Raw genomic sequence first — 26,230 nt, forward strand, 5'->3', positions numbered from 1 at the left:
CGGCACTCGGGATTCGACCCGCCAAACTGCCGACCTTCCGATCGACAAGCTCAGCGTCCTAACCCACTGAGCCACCGCGTCCCTTTCAAAAAAAACAAAAACAAAACCCCAGGCCTAATTCGCTTAAGCAATTGCTTAGCAATTGTGGGCGTTGAGGACTACCTGTAATGTAGGTGGCAACTCTCCTTAAATTTAATAAAGGAGAATTTGCTTTAGAAACGTCTTCCAAAGGGGGGACTTCAACGCAAACAAGCCAAAGCAAAAGCTGATTTTGCTTCCAGGCTGCCAGGATCAAAGTTCTGCCTTTCACATCAAGCAACTTCCCTTCAGCAGCTGTAGCCTTGTGGAAAGCTAATTGAATTCCATCCAGTTACATGAAATCAAATTTCATTTTTTCCCTCGGTTTGACCCATTTCTTCCTTTTAATCCAATTTGGCTCCTGGTGTGCCCCTGTTAAGTGAAAAACAAGCGGGAATCTTACATATCCCCTGCCACCGAGCAGCCTTTAAACAAGCTAGCATTTACCCTAACGATAGGACAGCCTAGCAAACGTCTGGAAAGTCGGGGGGGGGGGGGACGGGAGACGAAACACGGCAGGCGTTGACAACTCCACAGCTATTTTTAATTCTTTCTTTCGGCCATCCCGTTTGCTACAACTGGGGATGGACTGCCCCCCCCCGGTCAACTTTCAGGAAATTTGTTTTATTTATTTGGTGAGATTGGATCAATTATTCAAGGTTTGCTAACAAAAATGTCTTTCTGGAATGTCAGTTTTTGAAGGCAGTAGAAGGCAACGGGACTTTTTTCTTGTTTTTGTTTTTTTCCTTGAGAAGCATTTCATTTCTCATCCCAGAAGTTTCTTCGTTTCTGAAGTGAGAAGTGAAAAAGCGTCTTTGGGACCTACAGGGCTTTGGGGCTAACAGGTGACTCTGGGCCAACCACTAGGAGACGGCGAGTTCTGATCCTGTCTGAGGCACGAAAGCTAACTGGGTGACTTTGGCTGTGAATTCTAGTCCCAAGTTCCTAGGCGTGACAATCAGTTGGGGGATTCGGGGCCAATCGGTGGGATGTCCGTGAAAACCCAGATGTTGCAGCTGAGCATGAGGACACAGGCTGGTATAACTATTACCCTTCTTTACTGCATGTCTGGAACGTTCCATCTTGGCGTATATGGCTGTGTGATGCCTCATCTTGGTTTAGCGATGGTAGGTACGGTTTGTTTTCAAACCGATTCGTTCCACCCGTAATAACCTGCAGAGCAATCTGGCACAGGCAAGAGACCTCCACTGGCCAGAGAAGGCCGAGGGTGGACCAAGTTAAGAGATGCCCGCACAGCCTGCGCAGAATTGTGAAGCCGGGAGAAATAAAGCCAACACCACACATAAGACCAGAGAGATTAAAAAATATTTGGGGAGCAACATGTCATAAAAACAGTACAATACTGGGAAAGTTCGGCCTCTGCTTTCAGTCTGGATCCAAGCTCTACTCTCTTGAGTTATTTACATTGTGAAGGGGGCAGAGGAAAGGGAATAAAGTGGCATGCACAAAGTCAAGGCCCCCTCAAACGAGGTGATCAAAGTTTTTCTTCGTTTTTGGAGAAGGCCAGTCTGAAGAAAGGGAAGGTACCCCCGGCAAAGGGGTTCCCTTTGCGGACACATTCGGCCACATCCCTCAGCCGAAGGTCCTTCCTGGTGCTGCTTGGAGCAGGAAACTCTTGAGGAAGGGGGACCGGTGGGGGGGGAAACAGAAAGAATAGCCCCTCTGCATTTGTCCCTCTTTGCCTGCAAAACCAAGAACAGAAAAACCACGCCAAGCTCTGAACGTAGCTTTGGCTTAATCGTGGAAAAAAAAATTGTGTTAACTCCTGTTCGTATAAATAACTCCAAATTCAGGACGCCGAGATCGGTTCTGATTAGCTCCCAGCCGCTTCCCGGCATGTCAAGGCCGTCCTTTTTTTTTTTTTTTTTACTCGTTTCAACGCTGTCAATTTCAACCCGGTGACGTTTGGCGTCGCTCCGCTTTGAGCTTCCTCCAGGCGGCCCGCCTTGGGCCCCCCTCGACCGGACCGCTTGACAGCGGAATGAAAGCATGGACAGACGGGAAAAACGCGGGTGTCCTTCTGAACGGAGACGGCGAAAGCAAAATCGTCAATCCGGGCTGCGGGACGTTCAACGAGAGAAACACCGGAAGAATGCGGCTGGTGGAGACACACTTCCAAAGAAGGGAAGAAATAATTTGGGGGGGGGGAGGAGGCAATCGCACCTAGAGCGCCCAGGCACACATCTCGCAGGTGGCCGATTGTCCTTAACACGAGAGTCCTCTGGGGGGGGAAAAGGCAGTCAAGCTGCAGATCGGCGGCGGATCACGAAAGCGCCCCTCTGAAGCTGTCCAAGGTAGATTCTCATTTTTGTGCTGTCGCTGGTTTTCCTCACCCAGATCTGTCAAGGATTGGGGGAGGGAGAGAGAGAGAGAAAAGAGAAATGGTGATGGTGTGCAGATCTGTCCCCATACGGAGCTGTTTCAGAACTGGACTGGCTCAGGATGATGTATGCCAACCAGACGTCCGCTTGGATCCTGCCTGCAATTCCACACCCCCTTGGTTATACTATTATATATAATAATAGGGTTGGAAGAGACCTTGGGAGATCTTCTAGTCCAACCCCCTGATCAAGTGGACTGGAGGCGAAAACATATAAGGAACGGCTGCTGGAATTGGGTATGTCTAGTTTAATGAAGAGAAGGACGAGGAGGGACATGATAGCAGCCTTCCAGTATCTCAGGGGCTGCCCCAAACAAGAGGGAGTCAAGCTGTTCTCCAAAGCGCCCGCAGGCAGGACAAGAAGCAATGGATGGAAACTCATCAAGGAGAGAAGCAACCTGGAACTAAGGAGAAATTTCCTGACAGAACAATTAACCAGTGGAACAACCTGCCTCCAGAAGCTGTGAATGCTCCAACACTGGAAGTTTTTAAGAAGAGACTGGACAGCCATTTGTCCGAAATGGTATAGGGTTTCCTGCCTGAGCAGGGGGTTGGACTAGATGACCTCCAAGGTCCCTTCCAACTTTATTATTATAAGTAGGAGACCCTATATCATTCTGGACAAATGGCTGTCCAGTCTCTTCTTGAAAACCTCTGGTGATGAAGCAGCCACACCTTCTGGAGGCAAAGCCGTTCCAGTGGTTAATAGTTCTCAATATCTGGAAATGTCTCCTTAGCTCCAGGTTGAATCTCTCTTTAATGATCTTTCTACCTGTTACTTCCTGGCCTGCCTTCAGGTGGTTTGGAGAACAAATCAATCCCCTCTTCTGTGACAGCCCCACAAGCACAGGAAGATTGCGATCACGTATTAAGTTGCAGTCAAGAAGGTGTATCGCTTGAGACTCTACGCAAGAATCTAGTCAGCTAAAGTTCCATTATTAAACAGGAGCTAAATTAAGAGTCAGCAGAATTCAAGAGGGGCCAGACTTCGAACGTTTGTGGCAACACAAGGACTCTAAGCTCGTGACCCACTTAACTCCGCCCTCCATCTCTGCTGCTCTCCTCCTACAGGAGCAGGAAAGATTACAGCCTTCGACTGAAGAAGCTTTCATAACCCAGCTAGAAATCAACCAACGGCTTATTTCTCCATTTTTAGCAACACATCTAAGAGCAAGAAAAGAGATGACGTCATCGCGGGGAACCGCATGGATTTAAAAGCAACCAGCTAAAAGCAGTGGAGCAGTGAAGATTTCTGTGTCTGACCCACCCCCAGAACAGCTAGACAAGAGTTCTGATTAAGTTTCAAAAGAAGAGCCGTGGTAAGATCAGACATGGTATCCAAAGAAATAATTGCTTGATGAGAATCTCCCTTTCTCCCTCTGAAGGATCCTTTCCCGAAGCCCTCCAGCGGACGGTTGCCATGCAACTAAGCAAGAACGAAGCCTGCAAACAATACGGCTTATCAAAGCACGCCAAAGTTACGGGGAAGGCTGCTCTCGAGTTGCAACTCCAGAATACCCACACACACACACACCCCAACAAAAGGGAGACATTTTCTTACCTCGTTGGCTCCCACCGAGCTGATCACACAGCTGATTTTGGTGTTGTCTTTCGATTCCAGATAAATAGCTTGGCTCTTGTGATACCTGGAAAGAAAATATAGATCGATCCATCGTAGGGCACATGCGTATCCTATTTCGGTTTTTTTTTAAAAATTTTATTATTAATTTTATTTGTATACCGCCCTTCTCCCGAAGGACTCAGGGTGTATTAACAGGGCAATACATGTTAAAAAGACAGAATACAAAAATTAAAAAAGATTAAACAAAGTGCCCAGAACTCTTAAATAGGTTAAAACACATTTAAAAGTAATAAAAACCCAACCCCATCCCATCAGGCCAGGCCAGCTTGTTCAAAGAGATACGTTTTTGCTTTTTTGCTTTCTGCTATAATCTAAAATATTAGGCACGGGTTGGATGTAGGTGTGTGTCAAATCAAGCAACTTTGATTTCTGTGGAGTGTGGATTCCTCCCTTCCGCACACAGGTAGTCCTCGACTTAACGGTCATTTGCTTAAAGTGACTGTTCAGAGTTACACCACTGAAAACGCGTTCCTCATATTTACAACCGTCGCAGCACCCACCTGGGTCCCGTGAAGAAAATCTGAGGGCTTGGCAATCGGCATGTGCTCATTACGACGGCCTTATTCAGCTCTTTGCCCAGATTCTGAGTTCTGAGCCTGAAAAACCCGCTATTTTTGTAAATCTTAAATACCATTAAGGAGCTTTAGATATTCCATTCCTAGCCATAATCATTTGTTCTTTCGAGATAATGATCCTTTTACATGTTGCCTATCAAGGTAAGAGAGGAAGAAACATATTTTTCCAGCAGCCAGCGGATTCATTTAAAAAAAAAAAGAAAAAGATATGATAGCTGGGGAATTCTAATTTGCACGTCAAAATTGTCCTCCTACACACGGAAGCTATTTTAAAAGTATCGGCTTTCCGACAAACTATTGTAATTTGAAAAATAAAATAAAATACGATACATATTTCTAACAGTACAGGGGGATAGCTATGCTGAGCGAAGGAAAATCTGTGAAAGGAGAACAAAAATAACCAGAAATATTTTGAAATTAAACAAAGCATTTAGCCTCATATAAAAAAAAATACTCTCTTACACGCAGAAAACCCCTAAGCCAGGGAATTGCAGGGCTAGAAGTGAATGGGGTCTGCGGAGAAGAGAAGGAAGGGAGTGAAGGAAGGACAATAGACAGATAGTTAATGACAGGGCAGAAACCTCAGCGCTCTCTGATCTGGCTTGTTTTCTGGCAGACGTTTCGTAACCCAGCTAAGTAACGTCATCGATGCTAGAAGGAAGAGAGGTTTTTTTGAAAAAGAGGGATCGCTCTCTGAGCTTGTTTCCTTACAGCTGTTTCGTTACCCAAACTAGGTAACATGGTCAGTGCTAGAGAGGAGTGAGATTTATGGAGACGGAGGAGGAGGAGGAAGAGGAAGAGAAACATTGTCAGTGCTAGAGAGGAGTGAGATTTATGGAGACGGAGGAGGAGGAGGAGGAGAAGAGGAGAAGCAAGCCGTTTTTCAGCCTAACCAACGCAAACATTAAAAACTGTTAATAATGCAATTGCTTTCATCAAGCCTTACCAACACCAGGTCACATGTTTTCAGTTAAAAACTTTAAACAGGTTGGGGGGGGAAATGTCCATCATTAACTCTGAACAGTCCTTAAGCGACCGGTCATTAAGCGAGGACGGTAGACGGGATCTTTTTAAAGGTATGGCAGGAATGGGGACAAAAATAAAATAAAATAAAAACCAGCCATTCTCTTAGAGACAGAGTCCCTTCTGATCCTCTCCTGCCACCTTGTGGTATAAAACGATCACGGCAGCCTTGATTTCCTTGATTTCCAATTGTCCCCTGCATTGGGCTCCGCTAGGGGTGGGGAGACTTTATTTTATTTTTATTTTATTTTAATCTCATTTATATCCCGCCCTTCTCCGAAGACTCAGGGCGGCTTACAATTTAAAGCACAAATCAATGTGCTTAGCAATAGCCTTCATTCTATGTATATGCCTGCTTATTAGGGCTTTCGGCCCCATCTCAAGCGGCATTATTACAAAGTCAGCTTTGGGACTACGATTCCCAGAATCCCCCCTGCTGGGACGGTTCCCTCTGAGCTTGAACAGCCATTAATACTCGCCGTACTTAGCTTCTGTCCCAGCTGACTTTCCACCAGGTTTACAAAGAAGCCTGACTTTTGCTGCCCTTTCGTTTTGCAAGCTTATTAAACATGCTCTTGAAAAAGCCCCTCGTCCTAGCCGGGCCCCTTACCATCGTTTATCGTAGTATAGCTTCCCGTCTTCTATCCGTGCCTCAAACCGTTGGGCTGGGGACTCCGCCGGCGTCGTCGGCAGGTGCTCGGGCGAGGAAGGAGACGCTGGAAAAGAAAGAGGACTTGGCGATAGGCGGCGGTTTAAAGACACGGCCACGAGCTCAAGCAAAAGAAGGAAAGGGTAGATTTCGCTTTAATTAACTAGTTAAAAATTAAGTTAAAACCCAATGCCTGCGGTGGTACTACTCACCTGGTCTTTTAGGTGACTTAAGCTATAAAAAAAAGCAGAGGGAAACGGTTAAAGGAACAGTTACAAAATACGACCCAGAAAATGGGAGGGATTCAGCAAGAGAAATTCGGCTTTTTTTTAGCTGTTCAGGTTTCCGTTATATGGAAATGAGGAGCTATTAACAGCTTTTTGACATTTGTCACAAGCGTCTAGTCCTCAACAATTCTGTTGGGAGACTACGCCGGGGTGGTTAGACAGAAAACAAAGGGTCCCCCCCCCACGCGCGTTTCTTCTCCTAGCCGCACGTACCTTATTCAGGGTCCTCAAATCTTCCATTATCTGTTCATCTGTTAGGAGATAATTGAGCTGAGGTGATACACATTAAGGGCATTCTCCATAATGATAATAAATCCAGGACAGTCACGTTAACTGCTTTGGCCTTGCCAAAACAGCCCAATGGTGCCATTTCATTTTTTTCCATGCCGTACTGAGAGGGTGTGTGCTGTAATTTTGGGTTTTTTTAGCCATTGTTGATTGAATGTTAATGAACATGCTGATTTTTTTTCAGGGAGGGGAAGTGGGAACATGATGGTTAGCCCTATAAACCAAACTGCGCTGCTGAAATCTGGAAGCAAAATAGTCAACTTTAAGACGGGCGGGTTTTTTTTTCAGCCAAGACCACGAGAAAAAAATGTGATTTAACAATAATGCAAAACGGGACCTCAAGCGCTTCCAAACACGCCTTGGACTCTCTCCCTGGACCAAATGTTCGGCCACGTCTCCAGAAGGCTTCTTGGGGGCTGCCATTCAGGATGGGGAGAAGCCACTCCAGGGCTGAAGAACCCAGCTCGTCCTTGACTTATGACCACAATTTCCATGGCTATAAACAAAGTTTCGGCGAAGCGAATGAGCACGAGTCACCGTTTGCAATGCCGTTATGACTCCGAACGGTCGCCCAATGAACGGTTGTAAAGCGAGGACTACCGCTACTGGCCAGCTTTGGCTTTCGGGCAAGGTCCCGTTGCACAAAGGATATCAGGAGCTGGTTTTCTCCTTTTGTCAGGAATAGGGACGGGATCGTTCGGCCTCCTCCGCAATTTCCTTGTCATGATCGGCTTCACTTCCATGGAATCTGAAGAGAATTAACAAACCAGTTGGATTGTAAGGGCCACAAAAATTTCTTTAAAGGTACAGAAAAAAACCCCACCTTAGCACTGAGGCATAATAAAAACTATTTGTTTACTCCTCACTCCCATCCCCAGAGATATTTTTCATATCTGTAGAACACAAAGGGATAGACACAAATGATAGATAGATGATAGCAAAGAGAGAAATATAGGGTAGCTAATGGATGATTGAGATAGAGATAGATAGATAGATAGATAGATAGATAGATAGATAGATAGATAGATGATAGATAGACAGACAGACAGACAGATAGATAGATAGATAGATAGATAGATAGATAGATAGATAGATAGAGATATGAGAGGGAGAGATATAGAGATTAATAAGTAGATGATAGATAGATAGATAGATAGATAGATAGATAGATAGATAGATAGATAGATAGATAGATAGATATAGATAGATAGATAGATAGATAGATAGATAGATAGATAGATAGATAGATAGATAGATAATAGATGATAGATAGATAGATATGGATGGAGAGGGGGGATGGATGGATGATGGACAGAGATGATAGATAGATAGATAGATAGATAGATAGATAGATAGATAGATAGATACAGACAGACAGACAGACAGACAGACAGACAGAATAACTTTTGTCACTTTAAATGTACACTAATCAGCATGCATTAAAATGAAATTTCATTGGGTGTGTCCAGTCTAATGAAAAGAAGGACTAATGGGGACATGATAGCCGTGTTCCAATATTTGAGGGGCTGCCACAAAGAAGAGGGAATCAAGCTATTTTTCCGAAGCACCCAAAGCCAAAACAAGAAACAACGGATGGAAACTAATCCAGGAGAGAAATCAACCTAGAACTAAGGATGAATTTTCTGATGGAACAATTAATCAGTGGAACGCCTTGCCTCCAGAAATGTGGGATCCTCCCAACGCTGGAGGTTTTTAGGAAGAGACTGGACAGCCCTTTGTCTGAAATGGGATAGGGTCTCCTGCCTGAGCAAGGGGCTGGACTAGAAGACCTCCAAGGTCCCTTCCAACTCTGCTATTCTGTGATTCTAATTCACTGAATCTCCCAAAAAAACCAGGCTGACGTTTGTAAAGATTCTACTGAATCTGGGCACCGAAGTCAGGGCCATCCAAAGCAATTTGTCTCAACGGCTTGGAAAATATTTAGCCCCTGCTTTACCTCCGGTCAGTTCCATGGTGAGCTTCTCACTCTCAATCATCTTTTTCTTCTCTTCCAATTCCGCGATCAAGCTCTCCTTCAGCTCAATTTTTTTATCCTCAAACTCCTTCACTGCTGCTTTCTTCTCTTTGATGTAGTTTCGTTCCACCTGCTCTGTCTAATCCACACCCAAAAGAAAAGGAGAGAAGTTTCAAGGAAGGCGACACTTAGCTTGCTCTTCAGTTTGCTAATTCCTTCATCGGCTGCCTGACCCCCATCTTGACTCAGCCTTCCATCCTTCCGAGGTAGGTAAAATGAGGACCCAGATTGTTGGGATTGTTGTTAAGCTGATTTTGTAATAATGCCGCTTGGGGTGTGTGTGTGTGAAAGCCCTAATAAGCAGGCATATACATAGAATGAAGGCTACTGCTAAGCTTGTAAGCCGCCCTGAGTCTTCGGAGAAGGGCGGGATATAAATGGAATTAAAATAAAATAAAATAAAATAAATAAATCTTGGATGGGGCTCTGATAGGTTAGGTCCAAAATCACGCTCAAAGCGTCACGGCAGCTTTATTTAAATTTGGGTGAACTGACTCCAGATCTATTTTCAGCTGGAATCCAATGCGGCAAAGAGAAATAATCCTGACGTCCTAACGTAAAATAGTTTTTGTTAAGATATACTTACTTCCAACTGAAGAAAAAGCTCTGGAAGGAAAAAAGACAGGGCAATTATTAGAGGGAAGATACAGGCATGTTTAATTTTAGCAGAATACTGGAGTGGTTCTGAGGTAGCTTTTCAGACTTACAGCCGTTGCAACATCCCCTTGCTCACGGGATCAAAAATTTAGGGGCACGTATTTATGACACCTGCGCTATTTCGGGGAGTCATATGACACCTCCCCCCCACCAATGTGTAACTTCCCAGCCGAACTTACAGAGTCAATGGGGGAAGCCAGCTTCACTTAATGACATGATTTATTTAACCACTGCAGCAATTGTGGCAAGAAAGGTCATACACTGGGGCAGAACTCGCTTAATAACGGCTTTGCTTGGGCTCAACTGTGCTCGTTAGCCGAGGACTACCTGTTATCTCACACTGTAAGGTACGAATCCTGAGTAGATTAACTTTCCATGTTAGGATGAATTTGCTACCTCGGTCCAACCTGCTCACCTAGTCTAGTTTAATGAAGAGAAGGACCAGGGGTGACGTGATAGCAGTGTTCCAGTATCTGAGGGGCTGCCCCAAAGAAGAGGGAGTCAAGCTATTCTCCAAAGCGCCTGAAGGCGGGACAAGAAGCAACGGATGGAAACTACTCAAGGAGGGAAGCAACCTGGAACTAAGGAGAAGTTTCCTGACACTGAGGACAATTCACCAGTGGAACAACCTGCCTCCAGAAGCGGGGAATGCTCCAACACTGGAAGTTTTGAAGAAGAGACCGGACAGCCCTTTGTCTGAAATGGGATAGGGTTTCCTGCCTGAGCAGGGGGTTGGACTAGATGATCCCCAAGGTCCCTTCTAACTTTTTATATTGTTATTGTTGTTGTTGTTACCTGCATTGCGAATCCTCTCTTTGTACTGCTGATCCAGCTTCTTCATCCTCTTCTGATATTCTTGTAAGGTACCTACGGAATAAGAAGTCACAGCATGAGAAACTGCAACCGCGTGGGTCTAAAAACAAATCTTCTCCCCTCTCTCATTTTTTTTTTTTTTGCTAGAGGAGCAGTTACCTGGTAATCATTGCCAGATTTGAAATTACTACCATCGGTTCATTCAGGAAAGGAGTGATTGTCAGAATCCATTTATATCACATTCATAAATGTATGTTTAAAACATTATCCCCCCCCCTATGGATTCTGCCATCTCCCGAGGAAGGAGGAGCGCATGTGGATTCAGCCTGCCTTAGGTTATTTCAAAGACCCAAGGGAAACCTTTTGAACTGGGGGAACAAAAGGGAGGGTTAGGGAAGGAGGCATCTGGCCTGTGTCTCCATTTGAATCTGTAGAGGAAGAAGGTAATAACCATAAAGATTCGAAGTTCCCTTTTTCCCACGAAAGGGATGACACAAAGTAAAATGATGGGGGGGGGGGGCCCTGACCAAATGGGGTTGAGGGAAGGGGGGTTGAACCGGGAACTCTTTATAAAGTTTCAATTTGTAAAACAATACCAAGTCCTGTCTTGTATTCCCACAACCAAGCATGTCCTAGTAAAAATTCCTTTTGGACTAGAACTGACTCCCAAGAGTTTTTGTTTTCCTAAGACGTGGATTGGGGTGGGTCCTGACAGTGATATGGATAGTTTACCAAAAACGTCTGCATTCTCTGAGAGTTCTGAGTTAAAATCCCCACCCCCGCCTCTATTCCTTTACACCGGTCAGGTTAGCTGGTGATAACAGGTACTGAAATTAACAGAATAACAAGAGTTGGAAGGGACCTTGGAGGTCATCTAGTCCAACCCCCTGCTCAGGCAGGAAACCCTATCCCATTTCAGACAAAGGGCTGTCCAGTCTCCCTTTTAAAAACGTCCAGTGTTGGAGCATTCACAGCTTCTGGAGGCAGGTCGTTCCACTGGGTTAATTGTTCTCCCCGCTAGGAAGTTTCTCCTTCATTCTAGGTGATGGGTGTCAAGCTCCATCTTGTCCCGTGACATATCGTGGCGCTTTTTGCCTTTGTGGAGCCGGGGTGGGCGTGACGCATCCAGCCCACGGGCCGCCAGTTTGACACCCCTGTTCTAGGTTGATGCTCCTTCTTAGCTTCCATTCTTTCTTGTCCTGCCTTCAGCTGCTTTGGAAAATGGCTGACCCCCTCTTTTTTTTTGTGGGAGCCCCTCAAATCTTCGAACCCTGCTATCATGTCACCCCTACGTCTGAGCATTCAGCGGCTTGTTTGGCTTTCCACTGGGAATCCATGTCAAAGTTGTCAGGCAGAAGTCGTCCACATGCTGGTGGGGGGTTCCTGGATTTGAGCCTCCCAGCTGATAAATGAAGGGGGTCAGCAGGCTAGGAATGAGTTGAATAGTTGCAGAACCGACTTTTCAGGACTAGCAAACCTTCTTGTTAGCGTAGTTTCTTTTCCCCCTGAAGATCTTGCAAGAGACCAGATCCGAGAACTGAATATTCCCGTGTCGGCAAACTCACAAAACTAAGCGGCATCGTAGTTGGCAATTCAAAAGCCTTACCTTCCTGCAGTTGCTGCAGCTGTCTCTTTAGCGATGCCAATTTATCCTGGTACATCCTGTAAAGAGAACAGGTTTTAATGTTATAAGCTGCCCAGTCACCTGGCAATCTGGATGGGCGACTAGCAAATGTAATAAATCATCATCATCATCATCATCATCATAAACAGGGGAATAAGGTGAGGAAGAACTGGAGAAGATAACAAAATACGAACAACAGCAAATAAGAAATAGAATGACTGCAGCAAAAGAGAGAAAAGGTAGTATCCAGCGATAGATGCTTTGGGTACAATCCCAAAACAACTGAGGCGTTACATGTGCCGGTGGTCCTCAACTTGCGACAACTGAGCTCACAATTTAGACTGCTGAGAAATTTGTTAAAGTGAGTTCTGCCCCACTTTACGACTTTTCTTGCAGCACCGATTTCATATAACTCACCATTTATTTTCAATTATCGTGGCGCTTTCTGCCCCTTCTCCTGCGCCTCCTCTCTGCCTTCCCATCTCCTTCCCTTTCAATACCCTTGCCGGTGCGTTGGTGACTTTGAACAGTCACTAAACAAATAAAGAGCATTTCCAATATTTCTAGAATTAAGAAGCCAGCTCGAAAAGAGAGCCTAGGAACGGACCGCAGTTGGCGTTGGTTAGTTCTTCTGCAAGCCTTGGGGTTGTGAGCATCTGGCACCTAATTGTGTCCTTGAAGATCTCATTTTGCAGAAGAGTGTGCAACACCCTGGTCTTTTGTGCAATAAAAACCCTTTTCTGTCCAACCATGAGGCGGCCAGAAATTATGACTTGCTGGGCTTTGTCAGCATCCTTAAGGCTCTCTGTATCGCTGTCCTCATCCATCTTCCCTGCCTCTGATTGTCCTGCAGTTCTTCAGTCAATGTCATGGGCAGGAATTCTTTATTTCACTTTGCAAGGTGGAATTGGCTAAAAAAAAGTCCCAGCTGTTTTACTGCAGCTGCAACTGGTAGTTTGCTTGTCATCTGTCTGCCTCTATCTATCCATCCATTCATCCATCCACCAGCATATTTACACACACACACACACACACACACACGTATATTAATCACAGTCCATTTTGAATACCCAGTGGGGGGGGGGGGAAGAGTCTTGAGAGTTAACAATGTTGATACTCTATGGTGCAAAGCTGTGGTAATACTCACTGTTCCTTCATTTCTACGTAATCTTCCTCATCGTGTTTCGCCAGATCAGTCTCACTGGCATCTTCCGTATCTAAGCAACAGGATCAGCATCATGTCAGAAAACATCAAATAAGTTCCTTTTGGTTCAAGCATTTCCTCCAGATGAACCTGCAGGGCCAAAGCAGGCCCTCTAGAGACCTTGGCCCTCAGCAGGGGTGAGTTTGAAAAGTGGTGGAGATGGGCATTGTGGTCCCACCACCCAGAGTCTCCATTCTTGGGAGAAAGCAATGGGTGTTGTGGTCCAGACACCAGGGGCAGGAAGTGATGGATGTTGTGTTGAGCCACGACAGCAGGGCTCCTCAACCTTGGCAACTTTTAAGACTGGTGGACTTCCTCAAGGCTGGCTGAGGAATGCTGGGAGTTGAAGTCCACAAGTCTTAAAGTTGCCAAGGTTGAGGACCCCTGCCCTACAGTCTCCACTACTGGCGGAGAGTGATGGGTGTTGTGGTCCAGCACTTGCAATCGCTCTAGTTGGGGCAGAACAATGGGTGCTGTGCTTGGGCACCTGCAATCATTACACCCAGTGATGGGTATTGTAGTCACCCAGACAGGAAGTGGTGGGTGCTGTGGTTCATCCCACGCAGTCTCCAATGCTGGCAGAGAACGATGAGCAGTGAGGACCACAAGCCAGTGATGGGTGTTGTGGTCCAGCCACAAGAGACAGGAAGTTAGGCTCTAGCCCCTACAATCTCCACTGCCTGCAAAGAGTGATGGGTGTTGCGGTCCAGCACTTGCACTCACTTTAGCTAGGGCACAGCGATGGGTGCTGTGGTGCCAAACACAGCACTGCCAGTGATGGGTAGGAAGTGATGGGTGTTGCGACTCATCCCCTGCAGAGAGCGATGGGCGTTGGGGCCCAGCACCTGCCCACTGGGATGGTTAGTGGGGTTCATCCCACGCAGTCTCCAATGTTGGCAGAGAACGATGGGCAGTGAGGACCACAAGCCAGTGATGGGCGTTGTGGTCCAGCCACAAGAGGCAGGAAGTTAGGCTCCAGCCCCTACAATCTCCACTGCCTGCAAAGAGTGATGGGTGTTGCGGTCCAGCACTTGCACTCACTTTATCTAGGGCACAGCGATGGGTGCTGTGGTGATGCGACTCATCCCCTGCAGAGAGCGATGGGCGTTGGGGCCCAGCACCTGCCCACTGGGATGGTTAGTGGGGTTCAACCTCCGAGAGAGAAAGCTACGGGCCTTGGGGCTCAGCCCGGGCCGCCTCCATTGTCGGCAGAGCACGATGGGTGTTGGAGTCAGCCCCCTGCTCTCGCGGCAACCGGAGCAATGGGTAGGCTAGAGCAGTGTTTCCCAACCTTAGGAACTTGAAGATGCGTGGACTTCAACTCCCAGAATTCCCCAGCCAGCATAGCTGGCTGGGGAATTCTGGGAGTTGAAGTCCACGCATCTTCAAGTTCCTAAGGTTGGGAAACGCTGGGCTAGTCCAGCAGCCAGCCAGCCAGGCCGGAAGTGACGGGACTACCCCCTCCAGCCCCCGCGGCCGGCAGGGAGTGATGGGTCTTGGAGTCGGGCGCCAGACCAGCCGGGCTCACCCTCGTCGGAGTCCCGCGCGCGTCCGCTGCGCTCGCCGTCCTCCTCCTCGGCGGGGCTGTCCAGATCCTCCTCCCCATAGCTCTCGGCTGCGGCGGCGGCGGCGATGGCGGCGGCGGCGGCCCCCGGGGGCAGCGTGGAAGCGGCGGGCGGCGGCAGCGGCGGCCCCGGGAGCAGCGCCGGGGGAACCAGCGCGGCGGCGGCGGCGGCGCTCATGGCCCGCGAAGCGAGGCGCGCTTCGCCCCTCCGTCCCGCGGCGCCCGCAGAAAGGCGCTCGCTCTCCGCGCAGGCGCGCCAGCCAGCTTCCGGGACCGCGGGGGCGTCTCCAACCCGCTTTGGCCCGCCGCTCTTTCCGTAGATCCGTGGGCGGGGCGTCGCCCGCCAGCGGCCGAACGTAGACTCATTCGGTAGACTTGTACGCGAACCACCTTCTTCCGGGCTCCGTTCACTCGCCTCTTAGGTTTAGGTTTAGCTTTATGAAATTTATATGCCGCCCTTCTCCCCGAGGACTCAGGGCGGCTCACAACAATAAAAAGTTAACCGATGTAAATCCAAAAATTAAAAGAGGATTAAACAATATGAGAAATATGAACAGTTTAAACCAGGGGGGGGGTCTTCAAACTTGGCCCTTTTATGACTTGTGGACTTCAACTCCCAGAATTCCTCAGCCAGCGTGCTAGGCTAGGCACACTGGCTGAGGAATTCTGGGAGTTGAAGTCCACAAGTCATAAAAGGGCCAAGTTTGAAGACTCCTGGTTTAAACCAATAAAAAACCAAATTTAATTAATTAATTAATTTATTTATTGCTAAGCACATTGATTTGTGCTTCTTAGATTGTAAGCCGCCCTGAGTCTTCGGAGAAGGGCGGGATATAAATGGGATTTTTTTTTTAAAAAAAACGATGATCAGTCCAGGCTCGCTTGTTGGAATAGCCAGGTCTTTAGGTCACAGCAGAAGGACCGAAGGTCAGGGGCCATCCGCAGCTCCGGGGGCAGTTCAATGCTTGGTCTAGCTAGTCTTGGGTAACTCAACCTTGGCGCCTTGAAGATGGGTGGACTTTGATGATGATGATGAGTTGGAAGGGACCTTGGAGGTCTTGTAGTCCCAGCCCCTGCTCAGCCAAGAAACCCTTTGCCAGGAGTCGGGAACTTGGCTCTTTGATGCTGGCTGGCTAAGGAATTCTGGGAGTTGAAGTCCACAAGTCGTAAAAGGAGCCAAGGTTCCCCACCCCTGCCCTAGACCTTGGCTCTTTTACGACTTGTGGACTTCAACTCCCAGAATTCCTGAGCCAGCCACGCTGAGGGGGAAAGGGAGAGGTTTCCAAGCTGAGCCGTGCCAGCTCAGGAATTCTGGGAGTTGAAGTCCACGAGTCATTAAAAAGAGCCAAGGTTCCCCCCCACCCCCTGCCCTAGACCATTTCAGACCAATGGTCGTCCAGTCTCCTCTTAAAAACGTCCACATTAGAAAAAAAGACTTCCAGAATTCCCCAGCCAGCATCTTTTAAGATGGATGGACCTCAAACTCCCAGAATTCCCCTGCATGCTTTTAAAGATGCACGGTCCCTAGCCAGGAGCCTGGGGAATGTTTTTATTGATTTATTGATTTATTATTGGGACTTATATGCCACCCTATCTCCCGAAGGACTCAGGGCGTCTAACAACAATAACATACAATAATACAGAAGTTAAAATAAAATTAAATTAATGGCCCCCTTAAAATAAAGTTAAAAATTACAGTTAAAAATTAAAAACATAATTAAAATCCCTGTCAGTTCAGGTCAGCCAGGTGGAAAAAGAGTGTTTTTGTCCAACTTTCCTATCTAAACTTTTATTTTTATTTTTTTTATTTTTTATTACATTTATATCCCGCCCTTCTCCAAAGACTCAGGGCGGCTTACAAGCTTAGCAGTAGCCTTCATGCTATGTATATTATTTATTTATTTATTTATTTTATTACATTTATATACCGCCCTTTCCCGAAGGACTCAGGGCGGTTTACAGGGTGATTAAAAAACCAAGATACAAAAGTTAAAAACAAATTTTAAAAAAATTATATTTGTCCCTGCATAAATAAAACCCGTTAAAATAAGATTAATTAATTAATTAATATGCCAGCTTGTTAGGGCTTTCACACACACCCCAAGCGGCATTATTACAAAGTCGGCTTATTGCCCCCAACAAGACAGAGTAGAATGGAATAATAGAAAACAGAATACAACAGAACAGAATAAGAAAGAATAAAGAGAAATGGGACAGAATTCTTTACTGGCCAAGTGGAATTGTGGACGCACAAGGCATTGGTCTTTAGCAGCAGCAGCTGCACCCTTTTAGGGATCAGCCCAGCTGGCATTTTCTACCCGCCCAGCCAGACTTTGCACCAAGGTAAGATCTCCTGGATCTTTGACTACCACCCCACCCGGGGCAACTTTTGCTCCGGAGCAAGGGTGCGCCACCTTTTGCAACCTCTTCATCCCTCTGCCCGACATTGACCTCCCAGGGCCCCGCCCGGCGCGTGGGCGGAGCCGGCGCCAGGCTTCCCTCGGCACGCGGAAGCGCAGCTGCCGCCACCTGATTGGTCCTGTGGCTGAGCCCTTATTTTTCATTTTTTTTTTCTCTCCCCTTGAGACGGAGGTGGGAGGGGGCGGGAGGAGGAGGAGGAGCCGAGTCGGGCTACAGGCTGGGCAATCGAGCGCCGATTGCTGTCTTCCCGGCTCGGAGGCGGCCAACGAGGCTCCCTCGGAGGCCAGCCAGGCCGGGGAGAGGAGCGCCGCGCGGTCGAGCGCCATTGGCCGCGCCTGAGGAGATTTGCCAGCTGCGTCTCCGGCGGGGCTGGCGCGGGGAATCCGGACGGCGCGGGCTTGCCTTCCGAGGGCCGGCCGGGAACTTTTCCCAGCCGGAGACGGGTAAGGAGGCACTTTTTTATTTTATTTTTCCCCGAGGAGGGACGGAACGCGGGGCTGCGACAGCCGGAGGAGGAGGAGGAGGAGGAGGTCGCGTGGCGAGGAGCGGCGCCGCGGCCGGAGGAGGAAAGAAGCAGCCGCTGAGGGGAAGGAGGGGGAAAAAAGAGAGAGAGGGAAAAAAAAGAAGGCGGAAGGCGCCCCCCCTTTCCTCCTCCCTCCTCCTTCTACGGGAGGAAGTTGAAGGCTGCGTGTGGGGCGCAGGGGGAGAGAGAGGAGGGGCGACACCCGAGGTCATCTAGTCGGTCTCGGGGGGGGGGGAGGCTGGCAGAGCAAAGTGGGGCTGTTCCAAGAGTGGGGAAGAGGAGGAGGAGGAGGAGGAGGAGGAGGAGGGGGGAAAGCTGGGGAAGGAGATGGGAGGCCTGTGGGTGGTGGACGGGGGAAGAAGGGAGGGAAAGAGGGGGTGGAGACACCCGAGGTCATCTAGTCGGTCTCAGGGGGGGCTGGCAGAGCAAAGTCGGGCTGTTCCAAGAGTGGGGAAGAGGAGGAGGAGGAGGAGGAGGGGGGGCAGCTGGGGAAGGAGATGGGAGGCCTGTGGGTGGTGGAGGGGGGAAGAAGGGAGGGAACACCCGAGGTCATCTAGTCTCCCTCCCTCCATTCATTCCTCTCTCTCTCTCCCCCCCCCCGCACGGTGCTTATAGAGCAAACTATGGGGAGAGGGGGGGCAGCTGGGGAAGGAGAAGGGAGACCTGTGGGTGGTGGGGGGGGAAAAAAGGGAGGGAAAGGGGGTGGGGACACCAGAGTTCATCTAGTCGGTCTCAGGGGGAGGGGGGCTGGCAGAGCAAAGTCGGGCTGTTCCAAGAGTGGGGAAGAGGAGGAGGAGGAGGAAGGGGGGGCAGCTGGGGAAGGAGAAGGGAGACCTGTGGGTGGTGGGGAGAAGAAGAGCCTTGGTGGAGCAGTGGGCTAACGCCTCCTTAAGTAACACCAGCTGCCTGCAATTAGTGCAGGTTCGAGTCCCACCAGGCTCAAGGTTGACTCAGCCTTCCATCCTTCCGAGGTAGGTAAAATGAGGACCCAGATTGTTGGGGGCAATTAAGCTGACTTTGTAATAATGCCGCTCGGGGTGTGTGTGTGAAAGCCCTAACAAGCAGGCATATACATAGAATGAAGGCTACTGCTAAAGCTTGTAAGCCGCCCTGAGTCTTCGGAGAAGGGCGGGATATAAATGGAATTAAAATAAATAAATAAATAAGAAGGGAGGGAAAGAGGGTGTGGGGACACCCGAGGTCATCTAGTCTCCCTCCCTCCCTCCATTCATTCCTCTCTCTCTCTCCCCCCCCCCCCGCACGGTGCTTATAGAGCAAACTCTGGGGAGAGGGGGGGCAGCTGGGGAAGGAGATGGGAGACCTGTGGGTGGTGGGGGGAAGAATGGAGGGAAAGAGGGGGTGGGACATCCGAGGTCATCTAGTCTCCCTCCATTCATTCCTCCCTCTCCCCCCCCATGGTGCTTATAGAGCAAACTGTGGGGAGAGGGGGGGCAGCTGGGGAAGGAGATGGCAGACCTGTGCAGGGGGGGGAAAGGGTCTGGGGAGGGCAAGAGAGGGGGAGAGGGAGGTGTGTGTGTGTGGGGAGGTCTATATTGGGAGGGAGGGGAAAAAAGAAGGAGTTGGAGGTTCAGAGAGCCCTCCATGGTTTGGAGAGGGGGTGGGGGACCCCCGGAAGGGCTGGACTTGAGGGCTGGGGTGCTGCTGTGGGAGGAGGGTTGCATTAAGGAAAACAGTGCAAAGTCTGGCAGACTTGATCCACCTGAAATGCCGGAGAAGGCAGCCCGCTGGGTGTTTGGGAAGAGGCGTTGTAAGGAGGAGAATTATGGGGGGGGGTGGCGGCAGGGAAGCGGGGCTGGGGGTGCAAGCTTTGCAGCAGACGGCTTTGGCCTCCAGCTCTTCGGATAGCTGCAACTCTCTCCGGTTTCATATTCTTCTCTTGGTGATGTGAGGAGTCACCCAGACGGTTGGCGTGTACGTTTACATAAATAATTTCAAAAAAACATAAATAAATAAATTCACAGGGATTTCTGGGAGTGGGGGGTGGGTGGGATGTCCCCAGGCAGCTGGAGGGCATCCAGTTCAGGAAAGCCAATCTGGGGTGCTGGAGGGCTCCTTGGGATGAGAGGGAGAAGCAGTGCTTAGGTGAAAGGAGGAGGAGAGGAAAATTTTGAGTTTTCTTGTGATGCCTTCTCCCACCTACACCCCCCCCTTTTCTTTTTCGGTAAAGAGAGACCGAGATGCAAAGCAGGTTGCGTGTAAATAGCTTCACTTCTAGTTCTTGTGCATTGGCTGGCATCTGCGTCCATGGGCCCGCTTGCTACATTCTAAGCATGAATAATTGCAATGTAGGGCAGTGAAAGCTGGACCATAAGAAAGGCCGAGCGCCAAAGAATTGAAGCCTTTGAACTATGGTGCTGGAGAAGACTCCTGCGAGTCCCTTGGACTGCAAGGCGATCAAACCGGTCAGTCCTAGAGGAGATCAACCCTGACTGCTCTTTAGAAGGCCAGATCCTGAAGTTGAAACTCAAAAAGACTTTGGCCACCTAATGAGAAGGAAGAACTCACTGGAGAAGAGCCTAACGCTGGGAAAGATTGAGGGCAAGAGAAGAAGGGGACGACAGAGAAGGAGGTGGCTGGATGGAGTCACTGAAGTAGTAGGCGTGAGCTTCAATGGACTCCAGAAGAGGGTAGAGGACAGGAAGGCCTGGAGGAACGTCGTCCATGGGGTCGCTATGGGTCGGACACGACTTCGCAACTAACAACAACAAAGCATGAATAATAAACTTTCGGCAAGAAATAAAATAGAATAGAGCCAATTGGGTTAAGGGGCCGGACTGTGAGTTCTAGTTCGGTCTTAGGCATGAAATCTGGCTGGACTAGATGACCTACAACAGGGGTCTTCAAACTTGGTCCTTTTATGACTTGTGGACTTCAACTCCCAGAATTCCTCAGCCAGTCAAGCTGGCTGAGGAATTCTGGGAGTTGAAGTCCACAAGTCATAAAAGGGCCAAGTTTGAAGACCTCTGACCTACAAGGTCCCTGCCAGCTCTGTTATTCTAATTCTAAAAAAGATAAGGGAGCAGAGAGACAGTTGCTCTTGAGATAAGACCACGCTGTACTCTCCAGCGCCATGTCTTCTACCTTGAACTAGAGATTAAGCTATAGAGGCTACGCCTGATGGTGCCTTCCTTTGAAAAGCAATTCCGTCCACCTAGGCGCTAGCTTCTAAAATCCTGAACATCGGGAAGAAGGAATAATCCTTTCATTGCGTGACACCGATGTAATTACACGGTACCTGTTCAAAGAGAGGATTTCCTTATGATTACTATTAATTAATTTTACAAGTGCAAATAAAATAACACCAAATGAAAAGACAAAGGTAGGCAAGCATCGTAGCCTTAGCTGTAACTTTAAAAAAAAAACGGCCCTGAAAAAAAAGTGACTTGTGACCCTCATTTCTCCCCCCCCTTCAGATAATTGTAGTTTGTATTATTTTTCCTTTAAATCTCCCTGCAGGCCAGCAGCAAGCTAGGGAGTTTTCGTTGGTGCTAGGCAAAATGCACTAAAATAGCGTGGCAGAGAATTGCAAAGCGGCTGAATTTAGCACTGCTTGGAAGGCAGAAAAATATCAGCTCGGCCTCTGACGGAGTAGGTGGAATCGATAGAACGGGATTGGATTGAGAATTTTGGTATAAAGGGACCAGGTTCAAGGCTGTTGGCTCAGAAGCTCTGGTCTGTGTTACCGGACTACTTAAATGCTTTGAGATCTTTAAACAGGTCTTCTACTAATAGTGCAAAAATTGCTAAGTTATATAACAGGAAACAAAACACAAGTCTTGAATCATTATTTTTCAGAGTTGCGTAATAGCAAACCCAAAACCCACGCCAATCTTGAATGTGTTCACCCCACCCCACCCCATCCCCAAGCTTTATATGTCACCTTTCTAATCCTGCCATCAGGGAGGCTAATAATAATAATAATAATAATAATAATAATAATAATAATAATAATAATAATAATAATAATAATAATAATAATAATAATAATAATAAAATAATAATAGTAATAATAATCCCCTTTAATATCACTTTAAACTGCGTGGAGCCTCTCTAGAGCATTTTGTTTGCTGTTCATTCAGAAAGCTGAATCGGAGAGGTGTGTGTGTGTGAAATATTTATAGCATTCTTAAGACTTTCTACAAAACTGAAAAACACTTGAGGGAGACAGAAGAAGCTAAACGATGTCACCAAGAAAAAGGCTTGGCCGAGAATTATTTATTTATTTATTTATTTATTTATTTATTTATTTATTTGCAACTAATAAAAAGTTTGGAAGTGACTTTTGTGGGTCAGCAAATTGGATCTCCCAAAAGTGATGGGATGGATGGCACTGATGATACACGAAGAAAGAGTCCATATTGGGCCAGCAACTAAAAAAAACCCTATCATTTATATATATATCATCTATCTATCTATCTATCTATCTATCTATCTATCTATCTATCTATCTACTATCTATCTATCTATCCATCTATCTGTATATCTACTGTATATGTCTGTCTGTCAGTCTCTCTATCATCTCTATCATATCTCTCTATATATCTTTATTTATCAGCTCTCTTTCATCTATCTATCTATCTATCTATCTATCTATCTATCTATCTATCTATCTATCTATCTCATTTTCTGCACTGGATGTAAAGGCTCCTGAAATCACATTCTGTCTTCTTAGTTGGTTCCAAGAAGTTCTTCCGTACCTTTTTTACTTAAAAACATTTATTTCCCTTCTCTAAAAGCTCTGTCCCCAAAGCATTTCTGGATTCCGTTACCTTCCGCGAGGGAGACCTACCAAATAGTCACGTTACTAACCAAATCCTTGAGACTTTGGGTCACTGGAGTAAATTCATTTTTTTTCCTCTCCTCAGTCGCTGCTGTTGTTTTCCTTTGAATGACATAAGTCATCCGAACCTAAAAAAATAAAAATAAACGAGGAAGCTGCAGTAAGGTTGAATTCGAATAGGGAACCAAGCCTTGGCATTCTCTGTACCCACAACTTCCTGATGGGGAAGGGGGGGAGGGAGGGAGCACTCAGTGCATTTGAGCATGGGGGGGCAAAAAATAGGTGGGGGCTTATTCAATTTTGTCTGTGTCACTGAAAAGGCTGGGGAAGTTCAGGAAATATTGGAGGCTTCTTCCTCCTTGCAAACAAGGAAGCCTTATCCGCATTTGAGTGAGCTGGTGCTAATGATAGCTTAGTTTTGCTTCCTGCTGAATCTCGCCTGGTGTGGGGCAAGTAGAAGAACAGGCGTGATTGGCAAATTTATTTATTTATTTTATTTATTTATTTATTTTAATTCCATTTATATCCCGCCCTTCTCCGAAGACTCAGGGCAGCTTACAAGCTTAGCAGTAGCCTTCAGTCTATGTATATGCCTGCTTATTAGGGCTTTCACACACACCCCAAGCGGCATTATTACAAAGTCAGCTTAATTGCCCCCAACAATCTGGGTCCTCATTTTACCTACCTCAGAAGGATGGAAGGCTGAGTCAACCTTGAGCCTGGTGGGATGCGAGCCTGCACTAATTGCAGGCAGCTGGTGTTACTTAAGGAGGCATTAGCCCACTGCTCCACCAAGGCTCTCTGGGGGCCCTAATTATGATTTATTATTATAAAGCCTGGATAGTGTACGTGGCAGCGCAGCTAGTCCTTGACATACGAGCACAGTAGAGCCCAAATTTTCTGTCGCTAAGTAAGACATTTGCGAATAGGAGTGGAGTAGGGTAAGTAGAGTAGAATAGAATAGAATGCAGAATAAAACAGAATGCCAAATAGAACAGAACAGGAGAAGAGAAGAGAATCATGGAATGGAATAGAATAAGAATGGAATGGCTAGAATTAGAATTAGAATAGAATGGAATGGAATAATAAAAGAATAGAATAGAGCAGAATAATAATAGAATAGAATAGAACAGAATAATAAAAGAATAGAATAGAATAAAGATGGAGAGGAGTGGAATGGAATGGAATAGAATAGAATAGAATAATAATAGAGTAGAATAGAACTATGAAAATCCATCATTACTTTTTTCAGTGCTGTGGTAACTTGGAAAGATCAGTAAATGAATGATTGTAAGTCAGGGACTTCCTGTACATCTTAACGCTGCCCTGGGGAATTCTGGGAGATGAAGTCCACAGTCTTCAGGTTGCTAAGGTTGAGTTCAGCCCGATGCTTTATTGGCTGATTTTCTGTGGAACTCCTGGCATGTTGTTAATTCGAATTCCGAGATGTGTTTGAAATGTCTCCAGTACAACGCTGGCAGATACGCTCCTAATGCAAGCTAGACACTAGATTCAAGGGCCAGGCGGTAAGCCATCATTTCGAGTTTTACCTGCGGAAAGCTACAACGCAACATTCTCCCAACCATCCAGCCTAGAGAGATGGACTGAATAGAAACAAGTCAAAACTGACAACTCCTGCATTTTTAACCTGTCACCCCATCAAATGCTAGTTTGTTTGGTTCCCCCCCCCCACTCCTTATCAGGAATTTGGCACCCCGTGTTGAAGAGCCACAGATGTTCTGGGCACTTTGGGGTTACTTTTTGTGTTCTTAGCTCCCATGTTGACGTGTAAAGCCCACTTCATTCCTTTGGGATTTGCGATATCTTACATATTTTCCCCCTTTCTGGCTAGTCAGTCCTCTTAAGCCCATTCAGTAGATTTAGGGAAATCTGCTACAGATCTGCTTTTCCAATTTCTCACCAAATAAATAAGCAGATTTGAGAGAGAACAGGGAAGGCGTAATCTACTCCGGTAGAGTGAGACATGAGGTTTTCGATGAACGGTTGATGAAGGGAGGTACAAGTTGTCCTTGACTTACGACTATAAAAGAGCCCAAAATTTCCCCTACTAAGCCAGACGGTTGTTAAGCGAGTTTTGCTGCATTTTTGCAACTTATCCCGCCACAATTGTTAAGCAAATCACGGCAGTTCTTAAGTTGGTAACGCGGCGGTGAAGTGAATCCAGCTTCCCCGTTATGTTGCTTGTCAGAAGGTTGCAAAAGGGGATCCCGTAGCCATCATAAGGACAACTCAGTTGCCAAGCATCCAAATTTTGATCAGGTAAACGTGGGGATGCTGCAAGGGTCACGAAAAACGGCCATCCGTCTCTTTCTCCAGGTCTGTTGTAACTTTGAACAGTCACTAAATGAACAGTTGTAAGTCAAGGATTGCCTGTATGTTTAGCCTGACGAGAAGGACTAGGGGTGACATGATAGCAGCCTTCCAATATTTGAGGGGCTGTCACAGAGTAGAAGGGGGTCAATCTATTCTCCAAACCACTTGGAGCACTTTATATGTCAGTTATATGTAAGGGTGTAGGTCTGTACATATGTTGTATATAGTACGTTTAAATGGGCGTTATGTATGTGTACACTTTGAGAGCAAGCAACTAAATTTCATTTTTAATGTGTGCCATTGTGCCCACAGTAAAAAAAATGTCAATAAAGATTTATCTGTCTGTCTGTCGCTTGAGGTCAGGACAAGAAGCAACAGATGGAAGATCATTAAAGAGAGATCCCAACCTAGAACTAAGGAGAAATTTCTTACTATGAGAATTTCTTACTATTTCTTACTATTGCCAAGGCTATGCTTCCGTGGACTTCAGCTGAGCATAGCTCAGCTGTTAAGCCAGTTGAACATTTCTGTTTAGATAAGGGGAAATTGCCTTCAGGTAAATCTGCCAAACTCTGGATGGCCACTAGATGGAAGGAGAGACCCTTAAAACTCTTATGTCATCGACTTTGCTTGCCAGAAGGTCGCATAAATATGAACCAGTTGACAAGCATCCAAATTTTGATCACTGTGACCCTGGGGGATGCTGCCACGGTCATAAGGGTGAAAAAAAGTCATATGTCTTTTTTTTGTGTGCTGTCGTGACTTTGAACTGTCAGTAAGTGAACTGTTGTAAGTTGAGAATTTCCTGTATTCCACATACATACTGGTCTTCTGATTTATTCAAAATTATTTAAACAACTGCAGCGCCAAATGTTGCTTTCGGATCTGAAATAATACTTCTTTTATTAACATATGGTCGGATGCAATCTGGATACTCTCATAAACTGGATAAAAATAAAAAGGGATATAAAAGGTGGGGGAAGCAGAAAAGAGTTTTTTACCTAAAAATAAAGGCTGAAGAACCTGAAAATATGAAATTGCTTTTATTTTGCAAGATATCAATGAGCCAAAGCTTATTTGTGGACGTTTGTTTATTATTTCAGTTTATACGTCTGCCCAACTCAGATCCTGGATTCCAGGCAGCTAACCAAAAATTTGAACCTGCTTTAAAAAAGAAGAAGCAATACAGATTGCCCTCGACTTAACGCTGTTTCATTTAGTGACGGAAGTTTCCACAGCACTGAAAAAAGTGACATGTTTTTCCCACATGTCCATTGAAACATCCCCCTGGTCACGTGATCAAAATTCAGA

General features: G+C 46.8%; 2 protein-coding genes across 9 annotated transcripts in view; one reads left to right on the forward strand and one right to left on the reverse strand.

Annotated features, from left to right (window-relative positions):
• Positions 1 to 1,386: 1,386 nt before the first annotated feature.
• On the reverse strand, positions 1,387 to 15,033 carry SUDS3 (SDS3 homolog, SIN3A corepressor complex component). Its single transcript, XM_083373582.1, has 12 exons — positions 14,805 to 15,033; positions 13,220 to 13,289; positions 12,055 to 12,110; positions 10,431 to 10,502; positions 9,565 to 9,584; positions 8,901 to 9,057; positions 7,596 to 7,691; positions 6,869 to 6,930; positions 6,581 to 6,602; positions 6,330 to 6,435; positions 4,041 to 4,125; positions 1,387 to 2,438 (listed from the first exon to the last, which is right to left on the reverse strand). The coding sequence occupies exons 1-12, from the start codon at positions 15,016 to 15,018 to the stop codon at positions 2,340 to 2,342; spliced, it is 1,059 nt and encodes a 352-aa protein (XP_083229708.1). The 5' UTR covers positions 15,019 to 15,033; the 3' UTR covers positions 1,387 to 2,339.
• A 2,436-nt stretch (positions 15,034 to 17,469) lies between these two features.
• TAOK3 (TAO kinase 3) overlaps positions 17,470 to 26,230 on the forward strand; it is a 65,394-nt gene continuing 56,633 nt past the window's right edge. For all 8 annotated transcript variants that reach the window (XM_083373535.1, XM_083373532.1, XM_083373538.1 and 5 more), the window contains exon 1: positions 17,470 to 17,704. The gene's annotated coding sequence lies outside the window, so the exon portion shown is untranslated. The remainder of the gene's footprint in view (positions 17,705 to 26,230) is intronic.

Source organism: Vipera ursinii, assembly GCF_947247035.1.
Source record: "Vipera ursinii genome assembly, chromosome: 14".
Lineage (NCBI taxonomy): Eukaryota > Metazoa > Chordata > Lepidosauria > Squamata > Viperidae > Vipera > Vipera ursinii.